General features: G+C 54.4%; 1 protein-coding gene across 1 annotated transcript; it reads right to left on the reverse strand.

Moving 5' to 3' along the window:
* Positions 1-8261: 8261 nt before the first annotated feature.
* Positions 8262-14878, reverse strand: LOC122184197 (glutamine synthetase). The gene is made up of 7 exons (XM_042878968.1): positions 14857-14878; positions 14571-14746; positions 14011-14172; positions 12750-12896; positions 11842-11969; positions 10196-10395; positions 8262-10065 (listed from the first exon to the last, which is right to left on the reverse strand). The coding sequence occupies exons 2-7, from the start codon at positions 14734-14736 to the stop codon at positions 9744-9746; spliced, it is 1125 nt and encodes a 374-aa protein (XP_042734902.1). The 5' UTR covers positions 14737-14746; positions 14857-14878; the 3' UTR covers positions 8262-9743.
* Positions 14879-15467: the final 589 nt, after the last annotated feature.

Genomic DNA, 15467 nt, shown 5'->3' on the forward strand with positions numbered 1-15467 from the left:
ATTACTTTATGTGCCCAGTGAGAAGCATACAGGCACACAGCATGGGACCAGGGCTGGGAGGCAAGCCCAGGGAGCCAGGGGGCAAAGAGCAGGACAGCACCTCGTATCACCCTCTCTGTATATCCCCCTCAGCATTACTTCTGCTGCGTGATTCCATTTCAAAAAGTCTGTAAAAATAAATAAATAAACAGCTATCCCTTTATTCCACAGCAAACAGCAAACACCAAACGCAGTGCTGGGGAAAGGCACCTCCCAGAGAGGCCTCCCGGCTGATGACAAGCAGGTTGTGTACACGGGCGGAATGAATAAGCGTAACAAGGGCTGCTTACCCATTTATCCGCAGAGCACACGCCCAGCAGGACGGCCAGCCCTGCAGTGACACCAGCCCGAGCTGCAGGAGCCTCCCAGGTCACCTTACGGTGGGTTTCATAGCGTAAAACCCCACTGAAAGGGGCTTGAGTGCTGCCTGAGGAACAGTTTGTGTATTCTCAGCACACAGGGCTCCTGCTGAGCTCTTGCAGGCCCTTACTCCTCCGCTGCTTAAAAGCTACTTTTTCTTTCCAGCCTGTGCATCATCACAGGAAACTAACACCCTTATGGGCTTGTGCCAACAATTTAAGTAGCTCATCTTCTCCTGTGGTGCACACACCCTCAGATGCTTCCATACACCGCTCTCCTTGCGCTGCCCTTTTAGCTTTTGTTTTGCCACTTTTCTCTCGTGTCTTTCTGTAAGATGAACCTGCATCTTCTGTCAGCAGCCTCTGCTGCTCAGTTCCCTCCCAGTCTCTCCAGGTGGCATTGCCAGCAAAAACAAAACAAAACAAAAAACAAAAACCAACCAACACAAACAAGTGAGGGGTAGCAGAAGCACCCTGCGCTACATCAGGTTTTGCTGAACCTGTTTCTCCCTCATGGAAGATGTCTGAAGATTCAGAGCTCTGCACGCTATTAGGCCACTCAGTGGCTGTACCCTGACTGTGCCCATCAGCACCAGCACCCCCATCCCAGCAGGATGCTGAGCACTGACGTGTGGCAGCTCGTGATTGTAAGAGCTCTTTGCTGAGCTGAAACCAAACCCCTTACACGCTGCACTGCAGTGTGTGCATCTCCTGATGCACTGAGATTTATACTCCTTGTTTGCAGGAGAGTATTTTTAAGCATTGTGAGGTCACTTGCTCAAGGTCATAAAGAGCATTAAAGGGATTCCTGTGCTAGGAGCTGAACAAAGGCATCCTGGCTCCAGCCATGCGCTTGCTGCACAGCTACAGCACTGCAAGACAGCGCTGTGCATCCCAACAAACACAGGAGCTCTTGTGAGGCAGTCAGCAGCAACGCCATGGTGCTGATCCTTTCCCAGACCACAGTTTAGCAATCTATAAAACATAACGAGATGGGGATAATCCAATATGTGAGTCCTTCAATGCCATGGCACCCGCTGTTCCCCTGTACATGGCAGCGCTCAGTTCAGGAGGGATTTGCTCAATGCATGTTTGCATTCCTACCTCCCTGCTCATCCACACGTGCCCTGGAGTCACCCATGTTATCTAATTGCCTGCAGGGTCACCAGCACTGAGACTCAGAGCGGGTGGAAAAAAGGCAGTGATGTTTGATACACTGCAAAAGATCCCCTTCCCTGCTATTTTGGACCATTGTTTTGCTTGAAGTTGTTTTGGAGGCTTTGTTCTGCTGGTGGGAATTCTCACTTCCTCTTCGTTCTGTCTGTTCTCCCTTCCTCTTTTTTCCCCACTATTAAAAGGGACAGTCTAAAAGGAAAGAAAGAAGGAAAATTAAAAGTCAATCCCAGCTTTAGATTCAAACTTTCCTTTCATGTGTCATCACATTCCACCAACATTAAGAAACACGAAATTTCTTGATAAAGCATGCAGCAAAAAGCTGCCGCACCCATTGGCACCTGAGCTGTGCCCACAGCACCAACAGTCCTGTCACCGGCCCTGGGAGAGAGGCCAGGCACAGAGCATGCCCACAAAGCAGTCAGCTGCAATTCTCATGCCACGTATGTACGCGTGCAGAAGGCTTCGTGGATAAATCATGGGCATTTTCCTGTGGCTTACATTTGTTCTTCTCTACCTGCTGTCCTACAGCTGTGCACAGCGATGCTGCACCTGACCGTGCCTCAGCTTCCCCCACTTCAGACCATTGCCTCCCCAGCTTGGCAGTGACTGACACCAGCTTTCCTGATGCGAGCACTCCTGGGTGAGGCAGTAGCACGTTATCTCTGGGTCAATTTGTAGCTTGCAACGTCACCGTCATGTGCTGCATCACTTCATGATGCACAACTGCTGGGGAAATGGAGCAATCCCAGGCTCATGGCCTCTCTCCTTTTGGCCTCTCCTCCTGCTACAAAGAGACGAGGAGCCTTCACCATCACTCTTGTTCTTCCAATTCTTGCCTCCATCCTACCAGGCAAGCAGCTGGGAGCAACACTTAGCATCCCAAAACATCAGGCTGCATGACTGCTGTGACTGAGGAAGAGCAAAGGCAGAAAGGGTGCAACCCAGGGAGCTGGCTATCGCATTTCTTAAGCTTCCTTTGGGCTAAAACTATTCCATTTGAAGAGAAAACCCCTGGAGGGCTCATTTCTGATATGAATATTGTATGTACCGCTCATAATTTCTTTTTTTACAGATGTACTCCCATAGAGAAGCCACATATTAATGATTTATTGTAATTAGGTTTATACACCTTTCTAAATCACTTGCCCTGCCTTGCTCAGTACCTGGCTGCTTCTCTGCCAGTTCCCCGGCCAGCAGAGCATGTCACCCGATAGTAACACAACAACAATTACTCCTTTGTGTTGGGCTGACACCTTTCATCGGTTCACACAGTGTTTAGCATTGCTCTGCCACACTTCCCACACACCCTCCCTCTCTGCTGGCATGAAACACAGCCGTGCTCCTCGCCTCCATTCTGCGGGTGCCTGCATTCCACCACACAGCTTCCCCAAGGCCACACGGTGGCATTTCAGCTAGGTGTCCCACTGTTGGCACACAAAGCTCTAAGATCTGGATGTCCCAGGGCTCTTCAGCAGCCCCTGGCCACTGCTGAATCCACATCTGCATCTCCCTAGGAAACTCAGAGCCTCAAAATCCACTCCTGGGGTTATGGAGAAGAGCGGTGAGCAATGGGAGCAACTTGCCGAGCAGAGCCAGGAGGCACCAACCCTCAGAGGCTCCATGAGGAGGCCAGGAAGCAGCTTTGGGCTCCATCTCTGCACCGTTCAGCACTCATACCCTGAGCCAGGACTCCAGGAATCAATCAAAGAAGAGGAAAAACAACCAACTAAGGGGCTGTAACAGCAACGTCATCCCATTACCCTCATACTGTACACCCAATCAAGGAATAATTTGGCTGAGGCATCTCCGCCAGAGAAACAAAACCACCCTTCACTAAGAGACAGAAACATCCTGGCAAATGCTTTGGCAGTTTGCTTCTGCTGCTCATCCCTGTCGCTGCTAACATGCACGCCTGCTTTTTAGTCCAACTTTGGCAGGCTTCTGCTTCAACCACCGGTTCTTGTTCTGCCCTTCCCTGACATCAAACAGTCCTCCAGTGCTGAGTAATTTCTCCCTGTGGTAGCACTTAGGCACTAAAATCAAGCCATCTCTCTATTTCTCTGATAAACCAAACAGTTTGAGCCCTTCAAGTCTCTTCCCATAAAGCATTATTCCAGCCCCCACGTTATTGTGCTGGTTTTTGTCAATGCAAGCCCACGTATTGCCGTTTGTGTATCGATGGAAATCCGCAGGAGCAGCCTCCCCCATACAGACACACACAGGGCTGAGGCATTGATGTTTGTCCCCAGGTGCACACAGATACGTGCAAGCCCTCGAGCTCGCATGATGACATTTATGTCTCCTTGTTAGGGACCAGATGAGCATCCATAGGCAACACCAGATGCTCTTGGCCTGCTTTGCTTTCCTAAGTTAATCCCCACCTCTGCAGGAAAAAGCCAATTCAGGGCCACCTCCCCTAAAACAGCTCCTCCCATTTAATTTCACCCCAAAGCCAAAGAAAATTAGGGGATAAAGCAAGCCCCCAGCTGAGCCACTGCAAGCCCATGACACAGTTGGCACCTGCCCCTGTTACATGGGTGTTATTGCTTTAATTGCTTAACACCTATCCAACACCTGGCTAACCTGCTAGAAAATCCTTAGAGAGCAGCAAGGCATCAATTATTATTACTATAATTCTAAAGTCACTGCTGGGATTTCTGATCTCCTTCACTGGAAGAGCCTGTGCTGCTCACTGTGGGGGGAAATCAGCAGGTGGGACGTCTGTCCTCCCTTCCCCACAGTGTCAGTATCACAGCTCAGGCAGAGGGACTGCAGTCTGCCTGCGAGCTCTGGGGGCAGGAGGCCTCACTCACCTGCTCTGCAATCCCAGCAGGATCCAGTCTGAGAAGAAGTCCAATTAAAATTTAGGGCTGGATTTGCATATTCTTTTTGCATTTCTCTTCTCATTGTAGAACTGTTTGTATTTGTGTTCCCTACAGGCAGACCAGTGCCCACACGCTTGCCATTCCTGAGCAGGCAATGGCTTCAGTAGCAGTGGGACCCCCAGCTACACCCAATCACCACCTGAGCAGCAAGGCACCTGGACCTTATGTTTGACATCATGTCTCCCTTCCCATCACTGCCCGGTTCTTCATTCCTCCTTCCCTGTAACAGCAGGGCAGCCCAGATAGCTGGCAGAGCACTCACCACCATCACACCCAGCAGTACCCAGCTTTTCCCAGGCTCTTCGCACTCTACTGCCCTTCCTGCTGCCCCACCGTGGGCTCCGCATTGTGGCTTATCAGCCCCTCCTGTGCAAAGTCCACCATCTCACCTGCTGCAGATCTTTTGCCTAAAAGCACCACATTCCCCTCCCAGAAAGAGTTGAGGAGTCATCCCACATTGCTGACTGCTAAGGAGATAACTTGCAGCAGGGTCAGTGGTGCTATCTAGGCTGACCATAGCTGCCAGGAGCGATCCCAGCACCTCTCAGCAGCCTCCAGTGAGGATTAATTTAACCAGTCCCCATATCCCCTTTCTAGATGATAAAAGCTGTGGGATGGACCTTGCAGTAGGTAGCACAGACAAGATGTTACTAAGAAATCCCCCAACTCTCCCCATAGCCCAGCATGAGGGGCCTGAGGAGAGAAGAGCAAACACTGGGGTGATGGCAGCCCCCAAATCAAGAGTATGAGGTGGAGACGCCCTACAGCCCCTACACTCCTTCCCAGGCTCAGGCTGGGAGACATCAGCAGTGCAGTTCTGTTGGCCCAGAAGCCTTCCAGACCCAGGCATACACTATAAGTCATCTCAGCCCAAACCTCCCTCTGCCAGGGCTGTCCCACACAAGATTTTTCCCTTCCATCATCATTAATTTGAGTTTCCGGGAGCTCAGAGGCCAGTGCTCTGATGTCAGCAGGCTTGTCACAAGCAGGTGAGTCACCTCTGCCAAACCTGCCCCAACCTGAGCACCACTGATTAGTGCCTCCAGGGCCTGTCCCAGCACTGCCCCACCTCAGCACAGCACTGATGGAAGCTCTGCCCGTGCTGGAAGCACACACTGAGCATCTCCTGCCAACTGGTGGCACTAGTGAGGTTGGTGAAGTCCACAGCCCGTCTTTACCAAGCCATCAGGTGGTGCTTCTGCAGCCAGCAGCTTCGTGGCTCTTTCACTGGGTTGTTTGGGAATAACAAAGCCCTTGCACTGGGGAATGCAAGAAGAGGGACCTTGGCAGAAGGACACATCAGGCATCACACATCTTGTGCGATAAACCACCGGACCCTTGGCTCAGGACCAGGAGGGAAGGATGTGGTGTGCCTGGTTCAACACGGCCAGGACCACAGTGACAGCACAGGCTGTGAGCGTGCGGATGAGGTGGCAACACCCCAGGCACACTGTGAGCATATGCCCAGGATTAAACCCTGCAGAAGAGAGCCATCTGAGAGCAGCCTTTGCAGCAGGGCAGCCCCCAAACTGATTTCAGCATTCTCCCTGGAGCTCTCTTACAGATCAGCTGCTGCCAGACCTGCTAACATCTTTCTTTCTCGCTTTCCCTGAACCAGCACCTCATTGCTGCATTTTTCACTCCTCCCAGGTTGCCCATGAGCTGAGGCTCAGATGGGTTTAGGGCAAGCCTAATTTTCCCACTCGCTGCTCTGTTTCCCAGCAGCATCCATCACCCCTGCAGAAGGGGATGTTTTAAACCCAACCCTACCTACAGCTATTTTTATCACGTCCTCCTCAAACCCATGCACTGCCAGAGAACTTCTCTGGAGAGGACACGTGGTAGTATCCCAGGTCCTCACATGGATGTCACCAGGAAGAACTGACCCCATGCTGTAGCTGCCCTGATGCTCAGCCCCTCCAGCTTACCCTTCTCCCACTGGGGCACAGCGAAGACACCACAGCTGTAGGGCAGGGTCTCACCAGCCAGGACCCCAGCCCTCTGCTCCCAAGCACAGCAGACCAGAGATTACAGAAGACTCCAACCAAACATCCAGACCATCAGTAAAACTCCCTGCAATGCTACCGGTCTGAGCTTAAACAGAGCCCCAGGCCCATGAGTGAGGGCACAGCTGAGGCTGCTCAGGGTCGTCACAGCCCATCACTGCCAATTCCTAACACTCTGCAGCCCCCAGCCTGCTGCTCACAGTGGACTGTGACAGCTCGTCCAGCTCTATTGTGCTGTTACTGTGACTGGGGGGATGCTGGGTTCCCAAGGAGGTGTCAGAGGAGACAGATTTGCTTCAGGATGAGCACAGGACCAGGGCTGAGCATCCGAGATGAGCCCCTCCCTGCATCTCCCTTACAGCTGCGTTCCAATGGCAGAGAGCTGCTGGTGCTGAGCTGCAATCTCTGCAGCTGAGAGCCTCTGAGATCAAAGATGCTCTCATACAAAACCAAAACGTTATTGCTGGCTTTTAAAGGCCAGGCTGAAGTTCTGAAGGAATGAAGTTCCATTTTCCAGAGATCTAATTTGAAACCGTTTAAATGCTTATTGAGATAAAGAGAGCCAAGCAGATTGTGCGGACTGGGAGATGGGGAAGGGGGAAAAAAAAGAGGTTATTACTGACTTCAGTTCAAGCCTTTTTTCTACCTCGAGCTCCCCACTTCTGCCCAGCAGCTTTCAGTAGTGCCACTGTTAGCATCAGAATTGTAATCCTACTGTCCTCTAATAATAATTTAAAAAAACATAGCCCAAAGACCTTGGCTGAAACCGGTGTAACACACTGGGAGGGATGGAAAGAGCTCTGGGGGCACAGGAAGCTGCGGGACGACCCGGTGTCCCCGGGGGTGCGGGAATAAACCTCAGATGTGTTTTGTTTCCCCGCTGCCGGGTGGGAACGGCGCTGTGGGGCCGGGGCTGGTCCTGGGGCCGCGCTCGTTGCCGTTCGCTTCAGAGCCTGCTGAGGGCAGCAAAGCCCCGGCTGAGCTCCGCACCCGGAGGAACCCGCAGCGCTCCCCGCGCAGGATGCGGCCCCGGGAGAGGGAAGATCTCGGGGTGCCCCTTTGGGACAGCGCTAGGTGAAGGTGCCCCAAGGCAAAGCCGGGCTTCCTGGCTGTACCCCCGCCTAGCAGCCCTTCCTGCGCTGGGATTGGCGTGGGGCTCCCTCACTGCTGCCAGTCATCATGGTGCCCTGCTATGGTGTGAGCATAGGGATGGCGATGCTGCCAGCCCGCTGCCGCCTCCGGCCCCGACCCGATCCGTCCCCAGCATCTGCTCTGCCAGCTGAGCCCCACAACCCTCCTCCTACAGCAGCCAAATTGTTAGAAAAGTTCTTGAGAGCAGGTTCCCATGTCCTTGTTTCCCCTGCGGTGCTGACCCTGTGGGTGGAAATCTTCCTGCTTTAACGGGGAAAAGAGATTAAAAAAATCATAAAATATGGTTTCTGACCCATTTTGACCCCAAAAAGTACAAGCAAGATCTACATTCTGGCAAAGGACAGCCAGCAGCATCCAAGCACGCAGAAACCGCAGCATCCCCTGTGGGCAGCACGCAGGGCTGGGAACAGCCCCTGTGGCCCTGGGAGTCTCTGGAGCCTCCTTGTCCTCCCCAAATGGCTCCAGTGGGGGAGAATTATAGAATAAGACCAAGAACGGACACAAAGGGATGGAGGCACCCCACACGGTGCTGTGCCAGAGTCATCTGTATGCTGGCAATGCAGATTTCCATGCTTCTCCAGATTTAGTGGCACAGTGCTGTACTCAAAGCCACTTGTACAGAGAAAGGAACATGAGAGCGTTCCTGCTCCAGATTTAGCTCTTTATTGATTTTCCAGCTGCAGGCAGCAGTCACTGTCCCAGTGCTCACATCACCCATTAAAGACATCATAGAAATGAGAGGAAAACAAGACAGAGTTGTGGTTTGGATGAAAAGCATTAAAAATACTGAATGGCAATTTCTGGGAGGAAAACATCCCTGTTAGTGTGGGGAGGAGCAGGCTGCATTTACTGAATGGTTCAGAGACACCAAGGGCTCCCGGCTACACACAGATCTGGGGCACAACAGCATCTCCATCTCCCACTGCCATCTCTCTGGCAGTGCTGTGACCAGCAGGAGGGAGCTGGGATCTGCAGACTGGGCTCATCGCTTCACAGGAAAAGGCAAAACAAGATTCAATATCCTTCTGATAGCACTAGGGCAGATGTGAGACCATCCATCCCCAAAGCAAGTACCCCATCCCCTCTGGGTAACTGCTGCCAGTGGCCATGCAGCTGTCCCAGCCCAGGACCAGCCCATGCCACCCAACAGGGGAACCTGCAGTTGGAGAACAGGCACTGTTGTGCACCACCCCCTTCACTTGCACCCACATTCTGTCCACGGTCATCTGGAGTGACACTGAAGCGTTTTGCTCAGAAATCCACGGCCTCCAGGATCACAGACACCAACACCGCATCCCTGGGGATCAGCAGAGCATCCATCACTCGAGCTGCCGAGGGGCATCGTGCTGGGGGTGCAGTGGGGGCATCGCTCAGCTCCATCGCTCAGCCCCAAGTGTTCCCAAGGGCTGTTCCCCACCTGCTGTGTGCAGTGCTGACTCAGCAGCTCAGTGTAAACACCCACCAGCTGCTGCCCCGGCCACTGTTTGCTCAGGCTGTGCCGCTCTGTTTGCCTTGTGGGGATCACGATGGAGGGAGATGAGCTTTGGGATGCGGCAAATGGGGCAGCACAGCCCCTGCAGCAGCTAAAACTGCTCCAGGGCTCCTCCAGCATCTCAGCTCCTGCGCTGCCTGATCCCAGCAGCATCAACCCGTCAGCAAGACTCAAGCTGAATCCTGCATGGAGCTCTTGGAGGTACAGAAAAATGCACCTGTAGCAGGATAACACAGCTGCCACGCAGCCAGGAAAATTCTTTATTATCATTTCCTTGCAACAGAGACACTGGGGGAAAAAAAAAAAAAAAAAAAAAAAGCACACACCCTGCCCAGGTGCAAACAGCAGCAGCTGCAGCTTCCATGTAGGAATCTATGTACATCACAGTGTAAAGTCCATCAGAAGGAAAAAAATTCAATCCAAGTTTAAAAAAAAACCAATAACCTCCCCAGGTGTGACCTAAAACCAGGAACCAGAAAACGTGGCTGAGAAAATAGGTTGGGCCCCTCCCTCTTACTATAAAATATATAGGATTTCTAAGGCAACGTTTCACAAAACCAGAAGCGAGGTTCCTAAAGAGTCTGAGCACGGGCACGATTAGTGTCAACACAGAACCCTCACCCATCCCACGGCCTCAGTGCTCTGCATACTCCTTGGTCTCCACCCCGGTCTCGTTGAGCACCGTGGTCCTCATGATGGCCTCCGTGACCGCATAGGGGTCGCAGTTGGCCGCCGGCCGCCTGTCTTCGAAGTAGCCAAAGCCGTCCTGGCCCACCTGGCGTGGGATGCGGATGCTGGCTCCACGGTTGGCCACGCCAGCAGAGAACTCGAAGATGTTGGAGGTCTCATGGTGGCCGGTGAGGCGCCGGGAGTTGTCCCTGCCGCCCCGCGGGTCGTAGACACAGATGTGGTAGTCGTGCCGCTTGCTCAGCTTCTCAATGGCGGCTTCGATGTGTCTACGGGGGATGGATGGGGTCAGGTTTGACACAGGGATATGCTCAAGCCACCGCATGTGACAAGTGGCTTTTAAAATCAGATGCTCAGCGCATTGCCCCAACCCTCCTGGCTGCAGCCCCAAGGACTCACTTGAGGCCTCCCTCCTTCCGCATCTCCTCGGTGCTGTAGTTGGTGTGGCACCCGGCCCCGTTCCAGTTGCCGGTCATCGGTTTGGGGTCCAGAGTGGCCACGACCCCAAAGTCCTCACAGACACGGTGGAGGATGAAGCGAGCCATCCAGAGGTGGTCACCCATCTCGATGCCCTCGCATGGGCCTACCTGGAATTCCCACTGCAAGGGAAAAAGAATGTGTGTGGGGGGGTCATGTTGGTGCCACCTGATGGGGCAGCTCCTGTCCATTAGCCTCAGCAACAGCTGGCAGCGTGGGGAATGGCTGAGCTTTGTAGACCACAGTGCAATCCATTGGGTACTGGAACTGTGCAGTGCGTGAAAAGTTCCAGCACTGCCTCACCTGAACTGCGGACAGAATGGGGAGTTGTCTGACTGAAGTCAATTATCTCGAGGTCCTACAAATAAGGATCGTAAGACAGCAGCCCCTTGAGCTCCCAAGGCCCACAGCAGACTATGATTCCTGATCCTCCCCTGGAATGGGACGCCTCAGGGTCAGCTTCTTCAGGTTCCTTGCCGACCAACACCGAAGAAGAGAAGCCCTTTTGGGACAGATCTCACCATCCACTGAGAGCTGAGGAAAGGGTAGGTGAGAAATGAACCATGGGAAGAAGGTCCTGATGCAGCTGAGGGTTGAGGAACATCCCCTCCAATACCCTGCAGCGTTTCATTGAACTTGGCCATTCTCAAGCCTTTAAGTTGTGGTATTCAACTGTAACAAATTCTACTGAAGCACTGAATTGTAGAATTACAGAACAGTTTAGGTTGGAAGGGACCTTAAAGATCATCCACTTACAACCCCCTGCAGTGGGCCGGGTGCCCCCAAGCAGATCAGGCTGCCCAGGGCCCCCCAGCCTGGCCTTGAGCACCTCCAGGAATGGGGCACCCACATCTTCTCTGAGCAATCGCTGCCTTCAACTGGCTAATGATTAAGTGCTGATGAAGCACTTTAAGACTCAGGCAATCTAACCTTGTGATTTATCATAAAAGCATTAATAAACCCTAAATTGCTGCTAAAACCAGAGCTGTGCAAAAAAAATCTACCCAGGACAGCATGGGATTGAAGACGTCCCTACATCTTCAGGCGTCCTTCCTGGGACAGGGTTGCACCACTCATGGTGACTAAGCAGCAGTGACACATCCACCTCCACTGGCACGGCACAGCTGGATCACAGCATGCTGAGAGCAGCTGAGGGGACACTGATCATGTCAGGGCAAGCAACAGGTTCGTTACAGTTGTAATGTCCTGCCTCAGCCCCCTGCCAACAAGGCCCTGCTTATCAGTGGGAGGCTCCAATTGCCACTACCCAGCCCGGCCACATGCATAAAGCAATCAGGGACCACCTTGAGATAACACCTCAACTACTCAAATCCCCTCCAGCCATGTGTGCTGCAGGAGGGTCCTCAGGACCAAGGGCAGGATGTGGGCACCCACAGCTTGGTTTGCTGCCATCCTGGTAATCCACTGATGCTGCAGGATTAAGCCAGCAACACATGTTCACCACTGGAGACCCAACAGCAGAGAATCCTCCAAGGGGAGATGGGAGACATGCATCTGGGGGAAGCAGACCCAGAGCATCCTCATGGTCAGCACCTCCAAGCACCCACCTGGGAGGGCATCACCTCGGCGTTGGTGCCGCAGATCTTCACGCCCGCATAGAGGCAAGCCTTGTAGTGGGACTCCACGATGTCACGTCCGTACACCTTATCTGCTCCAACCCCACAGTAATAAGGGCCTGGGGAGGAGGCAGAAGGCATCAGGTAAATAAAGCACTGGGGAAGAAATCCCACCAACTCGGCAACAGAGAATTGTGTTGGTCACAGAGAATTTACAGGAATCAAACGGCGCTGCCCTCCACAGTGCATCGGAGCTCAGACCCAAAATCCAGAGCCCAGTGGTGGTGCAACCTCAGCCTTATCTATGCAGCTCAACTGGACTGGCAATGCATGGGAAGGCGACCAAGAGATAAGAAGAGCTGGGCTGGATGTGCCCGGCGGCACCACCCTGGCTCTCTGAGCACTTCAGGCTCCAGACATTGTTCTGACAACAGCCGGCATTGTTCGTGCCTAGAAGAGTCAGCAGGCTGCGGTTTCACAGGGTTCTTCCTCATTCAGCCTGCCAGGGGAAGATCTCCTCCCCGCCTGGGGGAAGGGAGATGTTGCAAACAGCCCGTCCCTGTGCCGGGCTGGGTAAGGCGGGTTGGGAAACCCCCGGCCCCCTCTAGGAGGTGCTTGGGCTCATGCACCCAGCCGGTCCTTTCACCAACAGCCGTGGGGAGATTTTTCCGGCCGAGCTCTCCAGCCTTTGACAAACAAGTCGTGCAGCCAAGAGCTGTTTGTGCAATGGGGTCCGGCTCATGTGAGCCACAGGGCAGCGGTGAAACAGTTCCCGACCTCCTCCCACCCACCACAGAGAAGCACTGGCGATGGGATGGGGCTGGGATGGGGATGCCTGCTGTAGGATTGCATTCCCTATGGGCTGAGCATTTGGGTTGGGGCCTCAGGAAGGCACTTACCCTGTGGGCCAGGGAAGCCGTTGTCGGGCCAGCCGTAGGGGTGGCCATTGACACCCAGCAGTGTGTATTCCTGCTCCATCCCGAACCAGGGGTGGCTGTCCTTCACCAGGTCCATCACCTTCTTGCAGGTGTGCCTCAGGTTGGTCTCTGTGAGCAGTGGTTGCAGTCAGACCCGGTCGCCCTCAGCCCTCTCAGTCCCAGCCACCTCCAAGTTCTTCCCACAGAAGCCCCAAGGGAAGCAGTGAGCGAATTCCCCTTCATGCAGCACTTTCTACTCACTGGGTTCCTCCCTGCAGAGCCACTGCACGGCCACAGACTCAGGAGGTTTCATTAAATCACTCCCTAAACCACAACCTCCGGTCATAGAATCATAGAACAATTAAGGCTGAAGAAGACCTCTAAGATCACCATGTCCAGCTATGATTGTCCTCGTCTTCCTCTTGCACATGAAGACAGCAAGGACATCTGCCAGCCCTGTCCCACAGGCACCTGGCACAGCGGGGAACAGGGTCTGCCCATCTCCCATTATGTCTTTGCTCCCATCCTCAGCCCCCGTTTAGTCCTCCTCATCCCCATAGCTCCAGGGCTGTGGGAGCAGGACAGTAAGACATGAGAGGTACTTAATGGGGCCCAAATCCAACTCCAGCACTCGAGGCCATGCTTAAAGCTGCCTCCAAGCACAGATCTCAACAAAAACCCTTCCTCCAAGGCTCCCCTCCTCCAGCTGCACCTTTATCAGATGGACAGACAAACGGACTGCCGGGACTGCAGACTTCTGCCCTCGCCGATAAGTCCTTGTGCTTGCAGAAGGACACCCCGTGCCTGACTGCGCCGCACCAGCTCCTGCCTGCAGCTCCCTTCCTGCAGCCATCCACCAGCAGAGCGCCTCTTCCTGCTGTTTCCACCCCTGAGTGCTCTGAGCACCACTTCCCATCTGCGGTTCCCTCTTATTTACAAGATGAAGTGCTGGTGCTCTGCACAGCCCCGCAGGGCTGGGTGCGCTCAGGATCAGTCCCCAGCTCACCCTTCTGCCCTAGGGACATCAGCCTCCTTGCTGTGCTCCTGCTTGTTGCAGCACCTCCAAAACACATCCACGCATGCACCCATGGCACCTGCATTTCAGAGCCTTAGGCCAAGTGCTCAGTGCAATTCCACAAACAGTAGCACCAGTGCCTGCAGTCCCCTTGGAGAGAAGCACTGCAAATTATCCCCAGGGCGACAGGCATTAAGAATTATTAACAACAACAACACCGATGCTCACCTGCAGGTTTCCTGTTGTACTTCAGCACTTCGCACAGCACCAGCTTGTTGGGGTCCAGGCAGAAGGGGTCCCTGAACATGCAGACGGGCACCAGGAACATGTCGCTGTTGGAGCCCTCCGCCTGCGCTGTGCTGGAGCCATCGAAATTCCACTCGGGCACATCTGTGGGGTGGGAGAAGGGCAGAGAGAGGGGTGGAGTTGGAAAAGAGGTATCTCACGTGGGGTGTGTGAGGGGCTGCTGGATTAGACCCGGAGTTGGGCACCCAGGAGGATGTGGGCGCACAGGACCGGCTCGCAGTGTGCCACGTACCAGTGCAGCTCCCCTTCCCACCCAGCACTAATGACAGCTTGCAGGCTGGGCACCCTGCAGCCGGATATTTACATTACCGCTGTATAGAACAGCCCTGTGCAACAGCTGCACCGGGTATCGCCAGCACCGCACAACCAGCACAGGTGAACGTCACCTCCCAGTGCCCAAAGCACCTCAACGCTTCATCACGGCCAGGCTCAGCGCCCACCCACCACACCAACAGCCAGCGGAGGAGAGGAGGCGGTGTTACCTTCGATGCTCTTGGGCTCCTTATCGAGGGTCCTGCTCTTGCAGCGCACGCCCTCACCGCTGCCGTCGATCCAGACGTAGGTGACCTGCACCAGCCCTCCCTGGGGCAGCCTCATGTACTGCTCCCGCACCAGCTTGTTCAGCCTGGAGCTGTGTGACACCGACATGGCGACGACCCTGCGGGAGCGGAGCGTGGCATCACCCCTTTGCCTCTTTTCCCCCCTCCTCGATCCCCCCGAAAGCAGCCGCCCCCCGGACCCTCCAGCGTCCCCCCGCGGGATTCGAACCCGCGGTCCGCCGCTCACCGGCCCAACGCTGCCCGCGGCCGCGGCCGCCGCCCTTTATAGGCGGGGGGGCGGTGCGGAGGGTGCTCCGCCCCGGGGCGGTGGGACGGTGCGGGGCTGCCGCTTCCTGCCGATACTGAGCCCCGCGGGGACGGTCGCTGCCGAGTTTGTTATTTGTTGAAGCGTTACTCAGCGCAACGGCAAGCGTTTCCCCGTCAAAATATCGCCGTTGCAAAATCGTGGGATCAGGGAATACCCCGAGTCCGTGGGGCTCCCAGGGATCACGGGGCCCTGCACAGCACCACCCAAACGCACACCTCGTGTTTGAGAGCAGTGTTGGTGAGGGGCTGCCATGAGAGGCTGTAGAACTGCCTCGAAGCCTCCTTTCTGCCTTCTCTGCTCTGTCCCGAACAAACCTCAGGACCTCAGCCATTCCTCACGCTCTGTGCCCTCCAGACCCTTCCCCATCTTGTTGCCCACCTTCTAGATCCCATTTATTTAACTCTCGTTTATCACCCCCTCCTGCTGCTGTGGGTTCAAACCCACATGGGCAATGTGCAGCCACCCATGAGAGCAGAGCTGTGCTGAGGGCTGCAGGAGGCTGAGCACAGGGC

The sequence above is a fragment of the Lagopus leucura genome, unplaced genomic scaffold (assembly GCF_019238085.1).
Source record: "Lagopus leucura isolate 7727_CA_CO unplaced genomic scaffold, USGS_WTPT01 Super-Scaffold_100022, whole genome shotgun sequence".
Classification (NCBI taxonomy): domain Eukaryota; kingdom Metazoa; phylum Chordata; class Aves; order Galliformes; family Phasianidae; genus Lagopus; species Lagopus leucura.

Coding starts and splice junctions, on each gene's coding strand:
- LOC122184197 (XM_042878968.1), bottom strand. CDS start 14,736: ATGTCGGTGTCACACAGCTCCAGGCTGAACAAGCTGGTGCGGGAGCAG. Junction 12,897..14,010: donor GTACAACAGGAAACCTGCAG/GTGAGCATCGGT, acceptor CACTGCTCACAG/AGACCAACCTGAGGCACACC. Junction 11,970..12,749: donor CGGCTTCCCTGGCCCACAGG/GTAAGTGCCTTC, acceptor CCTCCTCCCCAG/GCCCTTATTACTGTGGGGTT.